Here is a 21,078-nt window from a genome sequence, read left to right on the forward strand (position 1 = left end):
GAGTAACTTCAATTTGCATATTTCTATTGACAGTTTTGAACTCTATTGTAATATATGCATATTCCCGATGCCATAATTTATCACAAATTGATTAATAGATTAAAGCAAAGAGAAATGGCACTCATAATCCCACTTAGGCTTGGTAACATGGTGGACCAGAAGAGAACTAGGAAGAATTATTGGATAAAAAAAAAAAAATCAGAAGCACTTTATCAATTGACTAAAATTCCTGTTGCGTAGTTATTCCACTTTTTGAACAAGATAAACAATCTCAATTTGTTTACATACAATATTTTGAATATTTGGGGGATAAAGGTTAGCTTAGAAGTGGAATGCTACTTATCCTTGATACCAAGGGCTAGCAATTTACACAATGGAAATGTAGGATTCAAAGAAATAATCCTTCACATTTGGAAAATTAGCAGTTGGAAAAGCCTTTGGTTTTGATAGGTATATGAATCTATATGCTAGAATGCAGGAATCAATAGAATTAACAAAGTGAATGTTAAGAGCTTTGTTTAAATCATTTAGTACAGAATGAGAGGTATAGTAAGTTGGAACATTAACTTCACAAATTTGGTGCATAAAGAGATTTGTGAAATCATCAATGGCTTCTAACAGCAATCTTCCAAAGTCTCAGAATAGCAAATTATAGTGTAAAAAATACATTATAATGCAATTTTAGATAAAATTGAATGCACTAACATGGGAATTGCATTTACCGATAATATCCCATTACTTATAGGAGTTTTCCTAGATATGTCATTCAATTTAATAACCAACTCACTGTCAAACAGAGTGCACACAGAAATCCCAACTGCACAACAACCCCACACTCCCCACTGAAAAGAAATGTAGGCAGCGCAATGCAGAAATAAGCAAGGGATGATGCAGCCAAAGTGGATTAAAAAAATGAACATTTTCATGCTAAATATACACATATACTAAACAGGGGGGAACCCCCCAGCAACCTGGATAGGCTTCTGTCACAGTTTCATTTTCATTTTCGTTTCCTGTATATTCTGTGGAAAAGCAAGACAAAAAGAAAACTGCAGTAAAGGACTCAATGACTATGGGGAGTCTAACTGCGTGCGTCAGAATGGAAAATCCTTGGTCAGGAATTTGCTGACTTTATTTCCTTGAATCATCCATTAAATATTTATCAAATTACACAGTAACAGCTTTTGGAAGTTACCCACTTATCCAGTCTCCCACTCCTTCTCATTTCTCAAGTCATTTATTCTTGGGCTACAAATCCAAAGCAGCAATCAATTTTGATGGTCTTGCCCAGGTGGTCTTTCTTATGCAAGACAGCATAACAAAAACTTGCAATTCATTTGTCCATTGCCAAAATTATTTGAGTTTAACCTGAGCAAGTGTGAGTTGTTGCACTTTGGGAGTGAAATAAAAAGGGGGAAATACACAATTAGTGGTATGATCCTTAACAGCACTGATGTACAACAGCATCTTGGGGTTCAAGATCATAACAACCTGAAAGTGGCAACACAAGTAGATAGAGTGGTAAAGGCAGCATCTGGTATTCTTGTCTTCACTGGTAGGGACATTGAGTATAAGAGTTGTGAGGTCATGATGCAGCTTTATAGGATTTTGGTTGTGCCACATTTGGAACAGTGTACAGTTCAGGTCGCCATATTGCAGGAAGGATGTGAAGGATTTGGAAAGGGTGCAGAGGTGGTTTACCAGCATGACGCCTGGATTGGGGGTACTAGCTACAGGGAGAGGTTGGATAACGGAATGCCAGAGGTTGGCACAGTGGTGCAGCTGGTAGAGCCGCTGCATCAAAGCCCAGAGACCCGGGTTCAATCCTGCCCTCAGATGCTGCCTGTGTGGAGTTTGCACCTTCTGTGCTCCGGTTTCTTCCCTCATCCCAAAGATGTGCGGGTTTGTATGTTGATTGGCTCAGTAAATTAGCCCTAGCAGATAGAGGGAGTGAAAGTGGGATAACATAGAATTAGTGTGAACGATGGTCGGTGTGAACTCAATGGGTCAAAGGGCATGTTTGCATGTGGTATCTCTGAACTAAACAATCTATTATATTTATATACGAGGGAAGACCCGATATTAGTATAAAATTATGAAAGGCATAGATAGAATAACATTTTCCCAGGATGAAAATATCAAAAGATGGAGGGTATCGATTTAGGATGTGAGGGGCAATGTTTAAAGAGCAAGTTTTTGTTTGACAAGAGATTGGTGAGTGCCTGGAACACGTTGCCGAGGATGGTGGTAGTGGAGGCAGATACTATAGTGTTGTTCCATAGATTTCTGGATAGGCATACAGTTTTGCAGGGAATAGAGGATATGGATTATGTACAGGCAGATAAGAGTTGGTCTTGCCATCACATTTGGCACAGTTATTGAACCAACTGGCCTGTCCCTGTGTTGTACTGTTACTTGCTTTATGAAGGGCAGGCATTCTGGTTTTCTAACACCCGAAATCCATGGATCCTCCAGTCGGAGCACCTAGATAATAATCAGTAGCAGCTAATAAATCTCCCAATGCAGAACCTAATCATGCACCTGTACATTTCAGTACTGTGCCTTTACCCAAGACTGATTCACCCTTTTGCATTGACCTTAAATGTACTTTGTATTTAATCTAGATTATTCTTCATTTTCTTCCAACAGCCAGAATCTTTCTAAAAAAAAATTCAGAACATATTTTAGCTTTTCTTAGGAGATAAGTTATATTCAATAATTTCCAGTTTAGATTATTAAATTGTAGTGTATAAACCCAATCTGTTTAAACAAAAGCAACACACTAGGTTCCATAGTTCAGCAAGATGTCTCTATTCTTGCGTTTGCATCCTGTCACAATGAAGGCCAACACACAGCAAGTAATAAGAAGGATAGTATTTAAATATTAACTTTCATTGACAAATATAATCGAGGACACTATGGTCACTCTGAACATTATTTTTAATTGATCAGCATTTAAGAAACACCACTTTTCTATATTTTTGACAAAATGGGTGAGCTTTTACATTTACATTTGATCCCCTTGTCCAAATTATTGACATAAATTATGAACAGCTGGCTAGACACTGGTCCACAGGCTCCAACTGCCCACAGCCTCCAACTCAAAGTTATTTTGTAGAGACTGCATTTGAAACATTGGATGCGATTTTCCTTTCAAACCCATGTCATCTCTGTTTAATCCTATCATGATTTAGCTTCCTTAACAGTAATTTCAAGTATTTCTCCTACTATTGATGTCAGTCTGTTGATCCTGTCTTTCTCTACCCCTGCTTTTTATTAAATACGGTCCTATTTGCTTCCTTCCAATTTGAGGGAACAGTTCTCAAATCCGTGGAATTTTGGAAAATGACTGGTCATTAGGTCTTGGCAATTCATGGAAAATAGGTGCAGGAGGCAGCCATTTGACCCTTCGAGCCAGCACCGCCATTCAGTCCCACTAGTCTCTCTGGATATTAACATCTTACTAATGCTGGTTGCTTTGAGCTCCTTCATTCACTCCACACCTAGTTCTCTTCAACGTCTCATTTCCTCTCCTGGGGAGGCAGAAAATATTTCCATTGCATTTCCTTACTCTCCAAAATAATTCCTCCTGTTGCAAGTTGTATATATTACCTTCAGTTAAAGAAAATACAAAGTATGGTGTAACTCAGCAGATCAGGCGGCATCACTTGAGAATATGGAAAGGTGACGTTTCAGGTCGGGACCCTTCCTCAACAAGATAGGGTACTGACCTGAAACGTCACATATCAATATTCTCCAGATATGATGTCTAACCTGCTGAGTTACTCCAGCACTGTCTTTTTTTTGTAAACCAGCATTGACGGTTCCTTATTTCTACTATTAACTTTAGCCGATCTTTTCGTTTTTACTTGTAAAGAAGTTTTCAGTCTGCTTTTTTTTCTTACTACTGTTGCAATCTGTACATATTAAAATGTCAATAGTTAAGAACAAAATCGATGGATTTTAATATGCCAGTGATCCCGCAGTACTGCCCATATCCCCCAACTGCCTGCACATTACATTGTGTATCACTTTACCTTGCCAGCAAGCTCCAACCACCAACTGGGTTTGGATCTTTGAATGGTGCAGTGGATAATCTTCAGTAACTAGAAAAGGATCGTGTGCAACTCCATCCACAAACAGGGCCACAGTGGGGATGTCAACATTTAGTACATAGTGATGCCATTCTTTATCACACACCTACAAGATGTAGGAAAGGAATAACAAGAAAGGTCGAGCTGTTATCCAATTTCCTTATATGGATCCCAGTTTAACAGAAAACAAAAATTTGTATGCAGGAAGTTGATATTCTACTGGCTCCAAAAGTTTAAACGCAAATTAATTTTAATATATTGCTGTCACAATGCCAGAACAACAATAGTAGATTATTGTAGTAACAATAGTAGCTTATTTCCTCTATCTTTCTCTTCCCATATTAATGACCTCAGTTTGATCATATTCTCTACAAATTAGGTATCCATTCTTAAACATGCTATTAATTTGCTTAATTGTTAACTGACAACATCAAGAATTAGAGCCAATTCCAATATAACTTGCAATATATTAAATGGTAAATTTATCCCGCTAACGGCGGATATAGGATCTGGCCCTCAGCTACAAACTTAGATTGCACAGTTATGACATTAACAGATTTGGGTGACACTGTCAATTTAAACGACTTTACTGATCAATACAAATTAGGAACTGGACCAGGATGGCTCAAATTCATTTTATATAGGATACCCTTTAAGCTAGTAAAGGATATTTGAAAACCATTATTAGAGCAGGGTTTTGAACCAAACCTGGAGTTTAAACCAAGTTTCTCAGCCACACACCCTAAAACAACTGTGTGGACAGATTCACCCACTAATCCATGGCATCTTTCATCAAGCCAAAAATCCTTTACATCATGCAAAGGATCGTCCTAGTCACCCAAATTGTGGCCGATACGATAATGTCACATCACAGTAGTTTTATTTTATTATACAAAAAAAAATTGCTTTCATATATGATCTGGAAATGCACTTGATGCTTATCAATGCTGTATGACTAAGACTTTAGAGAGCTATTTCTTGATGAAAACAAATAATTACTACATTAAAAAGCGCACCTGATAGAGATTAAATTTATCTTTGTCGCTTTTGCCTGATTTAAACACATTCACACAAAGATTTACAAACCTGGTCTATTTTCCAATGGAACTCTGCAGGTCGGAAATTCTCACTCTCTGAAGGATTCTGACGGAAGAGGAAAACCAAGCGGCAGTTGTGCACATAAAGGGAATAGTGGTGACGATTCATTTCTACAATGATTCAAATACACAACAAAGTGTAAATTACCAATTATGCAGCACCAAATTTAATCAGCTTCAATTCCTGTTGAAGAAAATATTTGAAAAAATAGTCCTAAGGGTGGTATTTTTATTCCACCCCACCCCCCTCCGACCAAAGACAGAATCTGGTTAAGGGATATTTGTCACCGTCATCTTACTCCTTAGTTTACCATTACCCATCTCAGCCACGATACTGTGGGGAGAGCAATCATTGGATAACTGATATGAGAAAAAAGGGGAGCTAGGTTATCTTAAAAAATGTCATGTATGCACTTAGTTGATAAAATTAACAATCCTTTGAATACATTTAATCACGATGCCATCTTCAGGTTGTGACATAGAAAATTCTGTTAAATCTCAAAAGCAGCTTTTGATTAATTGCCACTGCCAATGTCACAGGTTGAAAATATCAGGAGTTCTGCAGGGGCTAGGAGATGCAGTCTCCTAGCCCCTGCAGTCAATTTAATTCATGCAGCAGACAACAACACAGACAATACATACATATTTCAGTAGGGGTCACTAGATAGCAATCAGTAGGAAGAAGCCTGGCTGACACTTCCTCCATCCAAGCAAGCTGTGGCCAATTATAAATCAGCTAATTTGAGACAATTATGCAAATTTGTGAAATGTGTGGGCGCAGATAAAGCTACATGAGGCTGAGTTACTAATGGTCAATAATTCTACATGGAGCCCAACTTAATGAACCAAGTGTTTACTTACATAATCAATTCACAACATGAAGTCGTAACGTCGTATGTAACGTCGCAATAATAATTCACAATATCAATAATGTGTATAATGCATTATAAAATTGTTTTGAGTTAATTACGCAAGTATACATTATACAATTGATACATTTATACATTGTTATAAAATGTATAACAATTTTATACATACAAAATATTTTATAATAAAAAATATACAACCGGACAACTTTAGCATCCAGCTTTAGCATGGCCTTTGACAAGATACCACATGGTATGCTGGTCCAGAAGGTTAGATCACATAGGATCCAGGGCGAACTAGCCAACTGGATACAAAATTGGCTTAAAGGAAGGAGACAGAGGGTGGTGCTAGAGGATTGCTTCTCAGACTGGACTGGAAATAATGAACAGCTGGTTCCTCTGCTGTTCATTATTTACATCAACTTTTTGGATGAGAGTAAAGGTGGCATAGTTACTATGTTTATGAATGACACTAAAACTGGTGATATAGTGGTCAGTGAAGAAGGGTATCTAAGATTACAATGAGATCTTGATCAACTGATATTGGTTTATTATTGTCAGATGCAATGAAAAACTGTTCTGCTTGCTATCCGGGCACGTCAGTCCATATACGAGTACAACGGGTAATACAACAAAAAGAGAGGGAAAACAGAGTGCAAAATATAGTGCTACAGCCAGATTTTAAAAAAAAACTGCAAGGGCTCTAATAGGATAGACAGGAAGATTTGAATACTTCCTCAGCATTTAAGAGGTCCATTTCAAGTCTGGTAACTGAGCCAATTAGTTGAGGAATGACAGATGGTGTTTAATTCAGATAAATGCATGGAGATACATTTTGGTAAGACAAACCAGGGCAGGTGTTGTACAGTAACTGATAAGACCCTGAGGAATATTATAGAATAGAAACATAGAGGTGCAGATACATGCAAATGGTGACACTGAGAGACAGGATAGTGAAAGTGGCTTCTGGCACACATGCCTTCTTCATCAGTTAGGATATTGAGTATGGGTATATTATAGATGTACAAGATGCTGGTAAGGCCACAGTCAGAGTACTGTGTACAGTTCAGGAGGCCCTGCGAAAGAAAGGATGTCATAACCTGGATAGGGTAAGATTTGTTTTCCCTGGAACATAGAAAGCTAATGGGTGATCCAAGAGATTTATAAAATCATACGGGTCACAAGTAAGATTAACATCCATAGTTTTTTTCCCCCTCAAGGGAGTTTAAAACTAGAGTGCAAAGGTTCAAAGTGAGAGAAGAAAGATTTAAAAGTGTCCCGAGTGGATAACTTTTCCCCATACAGGGAGAGTGCACATTTGGAACGAACTGCTAGAGGAAGTAGTAGATGTACAATTATGACATTTACAAGACACTTGGACAGAAACATGGATAGGAAATATTTGGAGGGATATGGTCCAGGCGCAGACTAGTGGGCTAGCTAGGTTAGCATGGGTGACTTGAGATGATGTTTCCATGCTGTATATCCCTATGACCTGAATACCTTTACATTTTCCTAAAAAATGTGATGTGACCATACGGCACTATTCCTCAACAGAAGGCACCATATTTCTACCTCATTTCAGAAATTCACACTTGATATTGCATCATATCTACCTTGATCCAAGTGACTACAGACTGGATACAGCTTCTTTTGTAATGTCAGACCAATTTCCCAGCTGTATGATGTATTCACTAATCAAGCACTCAGATAAAACTGTAATTTAGAAGTCTATTTTCAAACATAACATTCTATAATTCATTTATTTTCTGTTGTACTAATTTTTATATCACTCTTCTAAAGCTGTAAATGGCTTATCCATGATCAAAAATAATCTGTTTTTGACTAGGTTAAAAAGATTGCTAATTTTTGGTTGTGCATGCCTAAAAAAAATACTACTCCACTGGACATCACTTGCCAATTTAATGGGATGTTTTAATGAATAGTGTGTCTACACTTTCTGTTATTGCAGGGTAATATTCCACATGACTTCAAAAGGATCAAATAGCTCCAAACCAAAGGGCATGGCTGAGCAGAAGCCTTGTCACATGGATGTGTTTCAACGGTCTTCAGAGACACTAATTAGGCAACTGCGTAAACTCATGCATACCTCTCTTGTCAGAATTGCAGAGGATGGTTTCCTTCTCCCCTTGAATACCAGCACCAGGTCCATGCCGCAACCACACAGAAATGGTAAGTGGCTCCTCTGAACTTGTCGTCAAAATTCCATCTGGGATTTTCACAGCTTGAGTGCCATTGAATTCGAAGACTTCATCACTGTCATGACCATTGTCTGTCGGAAGACCAACTGTCCAATTTGTACTGCTACTTGGGGAGGGGAGGAGATCAACTGTTCCAGAAGCAACACCTGCACCAGACAAGAAAATTGGACGTACAAATTAAGAGACGCATGGCCAATGTAGGCAGTAATCTTTATTAGAGTAGACACAAGTCCTATGTAGTATCATGTAAGCAGAACCAATTAAATTGTTTTTAGATGAAACATGAAAATGAATTGCACAAAAAGCATACGATAGACACAAAATGCTGGAGTAACTCAGGGGGACAGGAAGCATCTCTGGAGAAAAGGAATGAGTGACGTTTTAGGTCGGTCTGGGGAAAGGCTCTGGCACACAATGTCACCTATTCCATTTCTCCATAGACGATGCCGGACCCACCGAGTTATTCCAGCATTTTGTGTCTACCTTTGGTACAAACCAGCATCTGCAGTTCCTTCCTGTACAAAAAGTCTAACTCAACAGCACAGCTTGAGCACAGCACAGACTGGTTCTGGCTCTCACTTTTGGCCAGAACTGGGTTCATTTCTGCGTCCTGTCCTATCTTGTGTAGGAAAGAACTACGGTGAATCATAGACACAAAATGCTGGAGTAACTCAGCGGGACAGGCAGCACCTCTGGAGAAGGAATGGGTAACGTTATGGGCAGAGACCACAGCACAGACTGGTTCTGGCTCTCACTTTTGGCCAGAACTGGGTTCATTTCTGCGTCCTGTCCTATCTTGTGTAGGATAGAACTACGGTGAATCATAGACACAAAATGCTGGAGTAACTCAGCGGGACAGGCAGCACCTCTGGAGAAGGAATGGGTAACGTTATGGGCAGAGACCAAATGGTCTGAAGAAGGGTCTCGACCCAAAACATCACCCATTCCTTCTCTTAAGAGATGCTGCCCGTCCCGCTGAGTTACTCCAGCATTTTATGTTTATCTCCCGTGCTATCTTCATGGACTCCCCGTGGTAGGTTGATTTACCTTGGGTGCTCCAATTTTAACCACATGGAAAGGTGTTGTTTTCTAGATTAATAGACCATTGTAAATTGGTGTATGACGAAATGTAGAAAGAGTGGATGGGGATGTGGAGGAATGGGTGGGGAGGAACATGGAATAAATTTATATGGGTGCATGTTAGCTGAATATGCATTAAATTAACAATGCAGCTTTAGTAGCTGAAGAATGTATTTGTGATACTATGACATCAAATAAAAATGCATCATTTTGAGCCTCTTGTTACCTCGGTAATAACAATTTATAGCGAACATTTTATACAACCTAATTTTTAAATCAACTTTCAATTATTTTCAAGAGCCTCTAACTTTAGTTTTTTTTTAAAAGAAATACAGCAAGTACCCCCCAAGTTTACATCAACCGATCAACCATTCGAGTTGTATGTTTTCCCACTTTACCATCCACTCCCTGCATATTAGGGACAATTAAAAGCCAATAAACCTGCAAACCTACGTCTTTGGGATGTGGGAGGAAACCGGAGGAAACCCACGCGGTCACTGGGAGAACATACAAACTCCACACAGACAGCATGCAAGATCAGGATTTAACCAGAGTCTCTGGCACTGTGACAGCAGCACTACCAGCTGTGACACTGTGCTGCCTTCCTTAAGCCTTTCCTGCTCCTTCGAGATTAAACACTTTCCATTGGTGAGGTTGAGCAAGATTTCCCACAACGGTTTTGGTAGGCCCGAAAGGTTAATTTCCATATTGTCATTCTCTGACTGTAACCCTTCCAGATCAGTCAGTATGCTTATTGCCTCACACTCAGCACTATGAACATCCACTCTGAGGATCACCAACATATCTGTACTGTACAACATACACAAAATGCATTTTACCAACATATCACAATTTCTTCGAAAGCTAAGCCAGCAACAGGGAGGTACTCGAGAGCACAATGACTCCATGCTGAAGACCATCTTACCTTAGAAACACAATTCCCATCTAACGCTAGACCAAAATCTTGGAGTATCTTAGGTGTAAAGTGGGAGTGCCGTTGCCAGTGCCTAGACAAAGTCTATCAAAATCAAAGCTCTACATGCCCTTCTCAAAGGAGACTGGGAATGAGCAATCTCAGTCATACTAACGTTACCCCCATCCCATTTGTGAATAGCAGTTTTAATTACCACGTTTTGGCTCGTATCTTGTTATGAACAGGTACAATTATTCTTTAAGATTCCATTGAAATGTAGCTTGTCAGGATACAAGTAACATTTGTATTGAGCACTTAAATCTAAAATTGGCATCAATTGCAAACCTCATTTAAACTTTGATACAAGTTAACTTTCAGCAAATCTTCCACAGTTTGCATCGATTTTTAATAAACTTAGAGCAATGCGGAAGTTTGATGGAAAAAAAAACTTTAGGCACTAATTTCACATAATTACAAAAATATAAAAGGTCAACTAATTTTATCCCACGCAAATGTAACACTTATGGTACAAAATATGGTTGAGGCACAATGCACAAAGCATAACAGTTCAAATCCCCCAAAACATCTGAAACAATGATAACATAAGGGTTGTGCGAGAATAAACTGCCTTTGACAAGTTCACACATTCATCCAATTAAATGAAGAGTCAAGAGTTCTGTGTTTAATTACATGTACTGACAACAGATCAATGAACTTTTACTAGCAGCTTAACAGGCCCTTAGGGTAGACAGGAGAACAAGGAGGGAAGAGACAAAGACTTTCAGACTTTTGTCTTCCAGCACAGTGAGGAGGTGCCTGGTGAACTCACTGTGGTGGATGTTAAATTTGTGTTTATTGTGTGTTTTTGTTATTTTTATTATATGTATGATTGCAATGCACGACAATAAAGGATACTTTGACTTTGACTTTTTGACTTGAGAGTCAAAACCTTTTTCCCCCTGGGTGGAAATGTCCAACACTAGAGGGCATAGCTACAAGGTGAGAGGGGGAAAGTGTAATGGAGATGTGCGGAGCACCAAGTTGTTTTTTACACAAGAGTGGTGGGGGCCTGGAACATGCATCGCCAAGGCAGATAAGATCAGTTTAACTTGGCATCATGTTCAGCACAAACATTGTGGGGCAAAGGGCAAATACAAAAATTCAATACATTAATAATCGTAATACTGGAGCAATAAAACCAAAGTATGGAGTGCAACCAAAGAGAGGCCATAGAAGTTGATAGTTGCTGAGGTTAGTGTTGTGTAGTGTTCAAGAGCTGATGGGTGCTCCCGATTGTCAAGAGCATGATGGTAGACAAAAATGCTGGAGAAACTCAGCGGGTGCAGCAGCATCTATGGAGCGAAGGAACTAGGCAACGTTTCGGGCCGGTTTCGGCCCGAAACGTTGCCTATTTCCTTCGCTCCATAGATGCTGCTGCACCCGCTGAGTTTCTCCAGCATTTTTGTCTACCTTCGATTTTCCAGCATCTGCAGTTCCTTCTTAAACAACATGTTAAAAGCATGATTATCCACATCAAATCCACAAAGGCTTTGTGATTACAATACTCATCTGCATTTTGAAACCAGTAAGGTGACAAATATGGGGAGTATTTTAAATTTGAAAGGTTTTTGCACAATGAGTGTACTTGAGGTCATTTCACACACTTAATTTGCAAGTTTAGTTTCCAATCTCAAAGCACAGGAAGTAATTTTACAATAGAGTAGCTCAGGTTACAAAGAAATTCACAGAGGATGTACACCAAAGCAATAAAGAGCAGCAAATAGTTACCTGCAATAAAAAGCAATCAGCATGTGCAAACAGACGGTTTGCTAATAGTTGCCAAAAGATCTTACCACACAATCTATGGAGTGATTTTTCAGAATAAGTTTCCCTGTCGCATCCTTTGCCGATATGGCTTGTTTCTAATTCAATTGTTGCTTGAATGAATGTTACAGGTTCATCGCACGTCTCCAAATGCATACTTGGAAATAATGCCAAGCTTCCAGTGCCAGGCTCATATTCAATTCTTTTACTCCAACCTATTGCACAAAAATATTAATAGCCCTTAATATTGTCTTATCGAAACACCAGCACCACAAAAACAGGCAACAGCACCTTAGTGGTATGCTAAGTTAAATAACTTGTTTATTGCAGCTTTGAATTGGGTGTTTGCTAATTTTATATCTCAAATAAATCAATGTTTATGTATTAAAAAAACTCATTAAGTTATGGAGCAATAACTATTAAATATGTATTCTTTAAATTAACAGTTGCAACACGAAACAAAGAAAAAATTTCAGGACTATCATGTTACTTTTTGGGTATGGTAAAGTTGTGGTTAAGTTACTGGACTTGCAGCTAGAGTTCTGGACCACTGAATCTAATACAGCAGCTGAAGAATTTAAGTTTAAGTAATCAAATAAATGTGATTTAAAAAAAACTAGCAAAAAATTAACCATTAAACTACCAGATAAAACTCCCAGGTAGACAAAAATGCTGGAGAAGCTCAGCAGGTGAGGCAGCATCTATGGAGCGAAGGAAATAGGCAACGTTTCAGGCCGAAACCCTTCTTCAGATAAAACTCCCACCTTGTTCACAAATGTCCTTCAAGAAAATCTGCCATCCTTACCCGGTCGAGCTTTGTACATGAGTCCAGACACACCAGTGTGGTTGACCCTTAGCTCCTCTTCAGTTTGAGAATAATTAGGGATGGATAGCACTTCGCCTGCAATGTGCATGTGCGACAAAATAAACATTTCTACTCCTGCTTATTACCTTGCCAGCCAGGCTTGCATGTAGGTTTAATGTTGATCTTAACGAGAACATCTTCTGTCGAACGTTTCTTCCCACAATCATATGCAGTCACTGCAAGTTTATACTGCCGATCTTTGCTATAGTTCACCTTCTCTGTATTCTTAATAAACCCTGCAAGAATCAACAATTTACAATAATGTCATGCATAGAAGAAAATATAATGTTGCTTATACTGGCATTAGAAAATGGAGGACAATAGTTTATCAATAAATATTTAATACTAAAAACATATTAGAATAAATGATATGAAATCTTCTTGGATTGTTGTACAAGGACAAAATGTGCACTGGATGTTTATTTTTAAAACGAAAAAAAAAATTACAGACTTGGCTGGACAACTTTAGTGGTAACATTTTCCACCATTGCAAATCTTGGAGATGAAGTTGCTAAATATTTTTAAGACAGCAATATGTAGTTTTCTAGACTCCATTCTATTCGTATTTCATTATGACATACATGGTGGCATTTGGCTCAGAATCTATGCTGGATCCTAGAGCAATTCTATTATCCCATTTCTCCACTTATTTCTCAGTAACCCGTTCTCTCAAAAGCTTAATAGCCCTTATCACCCATCGACACCAAGGGTAATTTATAATAGTCAAATTGTCTAGAAGGCGTCTAGAAATCTACATATTGCTGCCATAGATATATTTAGCAAGTTCGGCGCCACGGTTTTCTATGGTGGAAAATTTCAGATTCTAAGTGAGAAAAATGTCTCTTCGTCTTAGTCCTAGAAGTTTCACCTGAAGTAGTGGGAATGTGACCCCTTTCTCCACTCCTTGCATTCAGCCTATAAATCAGAATAATGAAAGGCCTAGATAGGGTGGATGTGGAAAGGATGTTTCCAGTAATGGGAGAGTCTAGAACCAGACACATCAGGCAAGAGGTGCAGAAGTGTGAAAATGCATACCTCCAGATTCAGGGACAGTTTCTTCCCAGCTGCCATCAGGCAACTAAACCAACTAGCAAGCAGTCTTGACATACCAACTACATAATTGGAGACCCTTGGATCATCTTTAATTACTGGACATCTTACACTAATCGTTATTCCCTATATTCTGTATCTGCACACTGTGGGTGGCTTGATTGTAATCATGTACATTCTTTCCGCCGTATAGCCAGCAACAAAAAAGCTTTTCACTGTACCTTAGTACACGCGACAATAAATTAAACCAGCCACAGGTGGCTGTGGAGGCCAACGCAATGGGTATTTTTAAAGCAGAGATTGATAGATTCTTGATTAGCAAGGGTGTCAGATGTTACGTGGAAAAGGCAGGAGAATGGGATTGAGGGGGAAAATTAGATAAGCCATGACTGAATGGAAGAGTAGACTCAAAGGGCTGAATGGCCTAATTCTGCTAATATAACTTATTGTGCTTGTGAGGAAACACATAATCAGAGGGAAATGTGATCACGTTACATAGATCACAATGGAGGTCAGGACTTCTGGACATTGGAGCTGTAAGGCAACAACACTATCTGCTGCACCACTACAAAAATGGCATTAATGGATGAGGTCAAGGCAGGAATTTAATACTAGGGCTATGAGTTTATTAAATGACAGTAGTCTTGAAGGGCAAAATAGCCTACTACTGCTCATATTTTTCTGCAATTCCGTGTTGCACTTAGCACCCACCAATTCAAATTTTGCTTAGCTAATATGACGACACTGTTCAGTACCGATTTAATTTCAGAATCATTTGTGGTCAAGTAACCTGCTGATAATCACCATTTCAAGCTGGATTTTTTTTTTGTTTATCTCCATTTTAAACAGTTTACCAATAGAAACTCAAGATTAATTTGCAGTATATTCTTTGAAATTAACTTTATATCCATACATTATATCTTACCATCTTTATCAATAGTAAATGGCACATTTGGAGTAACAATTTCATAACTGCAGATTTGACTATACTGAGGTGAACAGTCAGCATCAATCGCTTCCACTCGCAAGATGCTGTCATATTTCTTTCCTTCAATGACTGTAGCTTTGTAGGACTTCTCCTTGAAAACTGGGGAGTACTCGTTTACATCATTCACCTGGATATGAACATTGGCTCTGAAAACAGAAATATACGGTCAGTCATAAGCCAGTAACCACAAATGAAGAGGCAGGATCTCAACCACTTTAAAATGCATGACAAATAGTGAGATATCTTCCTTTTATGTACAAACAACAATGGTCCAGTCAGCCCAAGTTACTTGATCAATTGAAAAATTAATCACAGAGGGAGTTCCTTTCAAGGCACGTCCACCCTGAAACAAGCTCCAGCACAGAGCCTTAACAGTCACTAACTCTCACTAACTAGTTAAACTTTCTCTAGTGGACTAGTGATATTATTTTGTAAAGCACAGGACCTAATTATAGGCAAGTCAAAGCACGTATATAGTAGCACCAAACTTAAAAGTAATTGGCGCATACTACTTTAGACACAAATTCAAACTAAATTTGTAAATGCTGTTTTTTTTAGTTTAATTTTTATAATTCTAATGAACTGATCTAGACAGCTTGTGCAGAACAATGAAGACTGCTGACTCAACGTGCAACATTTTGAAATGTGCCCCAGTCTGTATTCTTTCATCCATCACTTAGGTGTCCGATCAATTAATTTTTGCACTTGTAGACGACTAAAGTGCAAATCCAATGACTTGCAATCCTTTACCCGTGTGTTTAATTATCTCCTTGCAGTTGGAAAATTTACATCCAATCAGTAGATCATGTAGGAGCTGGCATGACACCCAAGTATTTGGACAGCAGTCCACATTGGGGCCTGGCTCATTGAGGTGAACATTTAAAAATAAAATAATTAGAACCTTTAACACCATTTAAAGCTTTCATAGATATATACTTATGCTTGATGCAATTCAAAAGCAGCAAGTTCCGATCAAATTCCTTTAAAAACAGCTGAGAATAACAAGGCAGATACAATTGTAATAAAATTTGCTTAATTTAATATTCATACCATTTAAATATCTGACATGCAATATTTGACTTTCTGGGACTTTAACTGATTGTGTAATCTAAAATGTTGTTTGGTAATTGCACAGGCCAGCACTGAAGTAACTGGGGAATGCAACAATCCTTTTCAACTTCACTCATTTGAGTAATGCAAGGTTGACACAAATCTGGCAGTGAATAATAGAAAACCAGGCATCCATTCATAACTCTATTAAATATGAGGGGAAAGTAAAAGTGGGACACAATGGTGATTCATTTTGAACTATTCTGAGTGTATAATCAAGGGCTAAACTTCAGTTTCATATGTGAGCATTTGATATTTGATTCTATACTCTACCACAATGAGCAGTCATTAGCAACTCAGGTTTTAGATTGGTTATACCATGTCTTTTGTTCTAACTAAAATGTTAAAAACAAATAAACAGCAGACTCCAGTTAAGTTTCTGTTGCAGTGTATACTTACTTATGGGATTTTTTCATATTTTCTCCTTCTGGACCCTCGCCACAGTCATAGGCCTGGATAGTAAATGTATACTCTTTCTGCAACTCACAGTCCATTAACTCTTTAGCACGCAAGACACCTTCGCCAGTGGTTTTATCAACCATTACAGCTTCAAAAGGAACATTCTGCCCATGAATTCTAAATCCACAGATCTCACCTAGAGATTAACAAATGGCAAGTTAGAGATGGAACAAGCATGCAATAATTCAACAACAAAAAGATTTAATGTGCAACAGCAGTCCAAACTTCACAGCCAAGGGTTTTGCTTTTATTGTGAGGGTCTGTTGAGAAAGCAAAGCCTGTGCCGTGTTTGGGTGAGTTCTGGGATTTAGTATGGGTGCATTTGCCTGCCTTCCAAGCCACTGGTTTACATTGCATCCATTCATGCAGGAGAAAGAGAGAGAGAGAGAGAAAGAGAGAGACAGGGAGAGAAAAAAGACAGGCATTTCACAGGATTACTTATGACAGTTATAACTTGTAACACACAGCCATGGCTGCTGGGATCTTCTATGCCAAGCTACTGGACAGAGCTGGGCTGTCTATTCCGACCAGGATAAAGAGTTAAAGTGCAAGTTAAAAGTCTGGAGATGTACAAGCATTTGACACAGATTCAGCACAGTTTCACAAATTCTGTCAATTTCTTTGAAAAATTATAAGTTTTAAGTCTTCCTGTGCAATGTATCTGTCTATCATTAGGAATCAAGATAAATCACTGGATGGCAACTCAGCATTAGAAATATCAGTTGGATTTCCTATCCCAAAAGAGAATACATTACATATGTTATGGCTGCACCAGTTCGTTTGACAAAAAAGTGGGTCACGCAGCATCTCTGGAGAACATGGAGAGGTGACGTTTCGGGTGAGGACCCTCCTTCAGACTAATGGGGCAATTAGGAAAAGCCATCTAGTGAACCCACATCATGCAAGATATCTAAAATGAATTCTAAATGTTTAGGATTAACTAAATTATCTATAACCGCACGCTTCCTCTGAGGATTTAAAATATCACAAAATAGCAAGTTAAACCACACATTTTGCTACAAGGCCAGATCTCTACCTTCCAAACAACTACTATTAACACAAGGGCAATCAGAAATAAAATGAACTGCAAAAGGGACTGGATAACACATGTTGGGTTGATAAAGGAGAGTTGCATGGGATGAGTTGGAGGAGAGCATGAGGGAACCACTTATCATAGCTCACAAATACTTAGCCAATCTACCTCCTCTCATAGACAAAAAGAGATGGCCTTGCATTCTTTCCTGACCAGGTCTCTCTCTCTCTCTCTCTCTCTCTCTCACTCACTCACAGAACGCAATCAGAACTGTTTTCTACCAAAGCAAGATACTCACTGTTACTGCCCCACACCCTCTCCAACAATTTGGTAACATGGTGACCATAACTAGAAAATTACACAAAGCGTCCAGACAACAGAAGCATAAGGCTTTGGCACTGAGGATTATACAAAATCAAGGAATTTTTCCATTTATTTGTATACCCATGTCAGAAGAGAATTTCGGCTGAATACAGACTCCAAAATGAAATGTAAAACATGCCAAACAACTGATATTTCTAATGAACTCGTGTTAAACTTTACATCCAGTAATTTTTGCAGTTAAGCCTGGATAACAATGGGGAATAATATGGATGACAGGATTTGCTGTTTAAGTGCTGATTCCCCATTTTATGACCAGAGTTAGTGGGTTAATATAACTGTTCATGAAGAATGAAAGAAAGAACCCAGGTATCACCTTCTTTGGTGAATGTCACCTCATACCTCTCTATAAAGGGAAGAAAAGATAAACAGAGGTCAGTCATCAAGGTAAGAAAGCAAAAAAGAGTGAAGGAACAAGTAAAAGAACCAGTGAAATACAAAGCAACTTATACATATTTTTCATGCACAGATAACTTTTGGATCTTTGTCAAACCAACAATGGAAATTTTAGTCCAAGGGGATTAAGGAAAATTCTTAGCGCAATACAGCTCATTAAAAACCATACTAACCTTCACAGATCCAGGTACCCTTTAAAAACAGGTTATAAAAATAAATCATCTACCATGACTCAAGCCATAAGCAATGCATTGCAGAATTATTAAACATCTGCATAGACTATTATTTCAGAATGATGATAGTAACTTGATTCACTAAAGACAATCAATATTATTCACAGTACTGCAATCAGGAAGCAATACATATATAGCATTTGGTGCATAATCCAACAGGTTACAGGCTACCTGGATAAAATACAATTCAGATAAATTAGAATAGAATACCACGTCCATTTGTTTCAGGAAATAGTCCATAATTAACAGTCAACTCAAATTTTCTACTTTATTTGACCTTGGGATGGCCTCTTTTTATGAGATCCAGATATTGCAAAAGACACCATATGCATAATTAAATATTGGATCAATAGTACTATTTCAAGCCTTGCTCTCCCCTTTCAGAATCATTCAATCACTTGTAACAGCCAATAACAATTAGGTTTTAAAGCAAGATGCTGTTAATCTTTAAATAGACACAAAACTACACTTTGTAACTACCTCCCGAAACACTGGACATTTAATGGAAACAACCAATATCTTTGGAATCATTAAAATCGTTTGTAACAACTTCCCTTTAAAGTGTTAATCTTATCTTTACATTTTGTTATTTGGACTCTTCAATAAAGCTTCAATAAAATGCTTTGTAACTTTACATTTTAATCTGGGGAAAGAACAGCAAACTTCTTTAAAAACATTGTTTTATTTTCAGTCAGCAAACCTTAGGAGAGGTTGGATAGACCATTATAGCAAGGCTTGGGAAGAGGATTTAAGCATTTACCCTTTTACAGGCTGTGAGGCTGCTAAACAGTCACTCTGTACTCAGTCACCTGATTCTGCGGCTTTGCACTGACATTTTAATAACTCTGGCACTGGCCACTCAAATCAGCTGCCCTGGACATTTTAATGATTGGTTTTACTGTATTTTAATGTTGCTGTTTTACTTGCTTTTAACTATTTATACTGTTTCATCAGGGACTGGATTGTTTTTATGTGTGAAATGTTTTAAGTTTCATGTGTGATGCTCCGGTATTCCCTGGGAAACGTCTTCTCATTTTGCACTGTACAACTGTTGCTTTGCAAGATGACAATAAAGGTTGATTTGATTTGATTTGATTTTCACCAAACCACCCACCTTTCCCCCACACCACCACCATCAATCTAGAAACTAAAAACATTTCCCCAATATAAGATTTTGGTTTGCACTGTCACAATGGTGTGTCACAACTTTCAACCAGGGCAAAGGTTTAAAATGAGATTAGATGGTTCCAGATTTAGGAGCACCACGGAAGCCTGACCCAGCCAACAAAACATCTTTCACAAAAAGCTGGAATATTTCAGCGAGTCAGACAGTATCTCTGAAGAAAAGGAATGTGATGTTTCGAGTCAAGACCAGATTTTTCTGGACCAAAGTTACTTGTGTGCTATTTTAATTCTCATTTTATTTCTAAAAATATCACAGCTATTTCTTTCTTCATCAGTTTGTGGAAAAGAGGGGAGGATGATTTAATTTAAGAAGATCTCAACATCAATGGAAAGGGAAGATGATTCAGAATTAGGAGTGCAGAAATCAAGATGCTCAAAAGCAATAGCGCTAAGGAGAAAGGGGCAAAGGTGGAGAAAACAGAGAGTTATTCCCCACAGACAAGACGAGGAAGGTAATCATTTGGAGTACTGCCTTAGGAAAGCTAGTAGCAAAACTGATGGTTAAGCAGATGATGCCTAATGAAATTAAGCAATGCAAAGAAACCCAAACATGTGAATCTTGAGACCCAGTGGATTTCTTCCTGGTTTTAAGCAAACAGCATTGCCTACCTCAGGCAAATTGAATGTAATCATTCACACCAGTAGTTGCAAAAGCTGATTGCGGCAATTCAAAGTGGATCCTTCAACTGATGGACAGTAGGTGCAAATTAGCTAGAATGTTTAAACACCAGTTTTCGTTTTTCTCCCGGCTAAATTTTAAGAATATATGGTATATTATTAGGCATAATTTGCTTAGAACCCGATTGTTGTGTGTACTAATTGGATTGAGGACCATTCAATAAGCTGATGGGGATCAGAAGACTTTCTGGGCAAGTGCTGTCATGTTCACACCATCTGGTACTCACTGTACATAACCCAATTCATTTGGCATAAACTGAGTAAACTAAACAAGTCTCAATGGAAATTTATCCTAAATGTTGATTGTAAAATTATTGGCTAGATTACAGTACAAATATTTGGAACAACTCGAACAGTAAAAGCAAACAAAAAAAGTGGACTGTCAAGCAATGGATATTACAAGGTGCTAATGTAACTGTAATGTTTTACGAAATGCAAATTTCTGCAGAGGATTCTTATCTTGCAAATTCAGTGTTGTGTCAAGTTAATCCTGACTCACGAGCTGTGGGTGGCACAACTGAAAGTTACGGACAAGTGATTTTAAATTCAGTTAGATGGTTTAGAAATGCCACATCACTGCGATGAGTCTTGAAACATTGAAAAT

The 21,078-nt window shown here is 38.2% G+C and overlaps 1 protein-coding gene across 6 annotated transcripts in view; it reads right to left on the reverse strand.

Annotated features, from left to right (window-relative positions):
• Positions 1-21,078, reverse strand: part of clstn1 (calsyntenin 1) — a 78,206-nt gene that overhangs the window by 19,565 nt on the left and 37,563 nt on the right. For 2 of the 6 annotated variants that reach the window (XM_033047867.1, XM_033047866.1), the window contains exons 3-11: positions 18,299-18,328; positions 16,509-16,704; positions 14,937-15,145; positions 13,048-13,197; positions 12,126-12,311; positions 8,168-8,425; positions 5,181-5,302; positions 4,038-4,200; positions 972-1,022 (exon numbers count right to left, since the gene is read on the reverse strand). In XM_033047867.1, coding sequence (XP_032903758.1) covers positions 972-1,022; positions 4,038-4,200; positions 5,181-5,302; positions 8,168-8,425; positions 12,126-12,311; positions 13,048-13,197; positions 14,937-15,145; positions 16,509-16,704; positions 18,299-18,328 — 1,365 coding nt within the window. The remainder of the gene's footprint in view (positions 1-971; positions 1,023-4,037; positions 4,201-5,180; positions 5,303-8,167; positions 8,426-12,125; positions 12,312-13,047; positions 13,198-14,936; positions 15,146-16,508; positions 16,705-18,298; positions 18,329-21,078) is intronic. The other 4 variants (XM_033047870.1, XM_033047871.1, XM_033047868.1 and 1 more) reach the window with 3 other exon arrangements.

Source organism: Amblyraja radiata, chromosome 31, assembly GCF_010909765.2.
Source record: "Amblyraja radiata isolate CabotCenter1 chromosome 31, sAmbRad1.1.pri, whole genome shotgun sequence".
NCBI lineage: Eukaryota > Metazoa > Chordata > Chondrichthyes > Rajiformes > Rajidae > Amblyraja > Amblyraja radiata.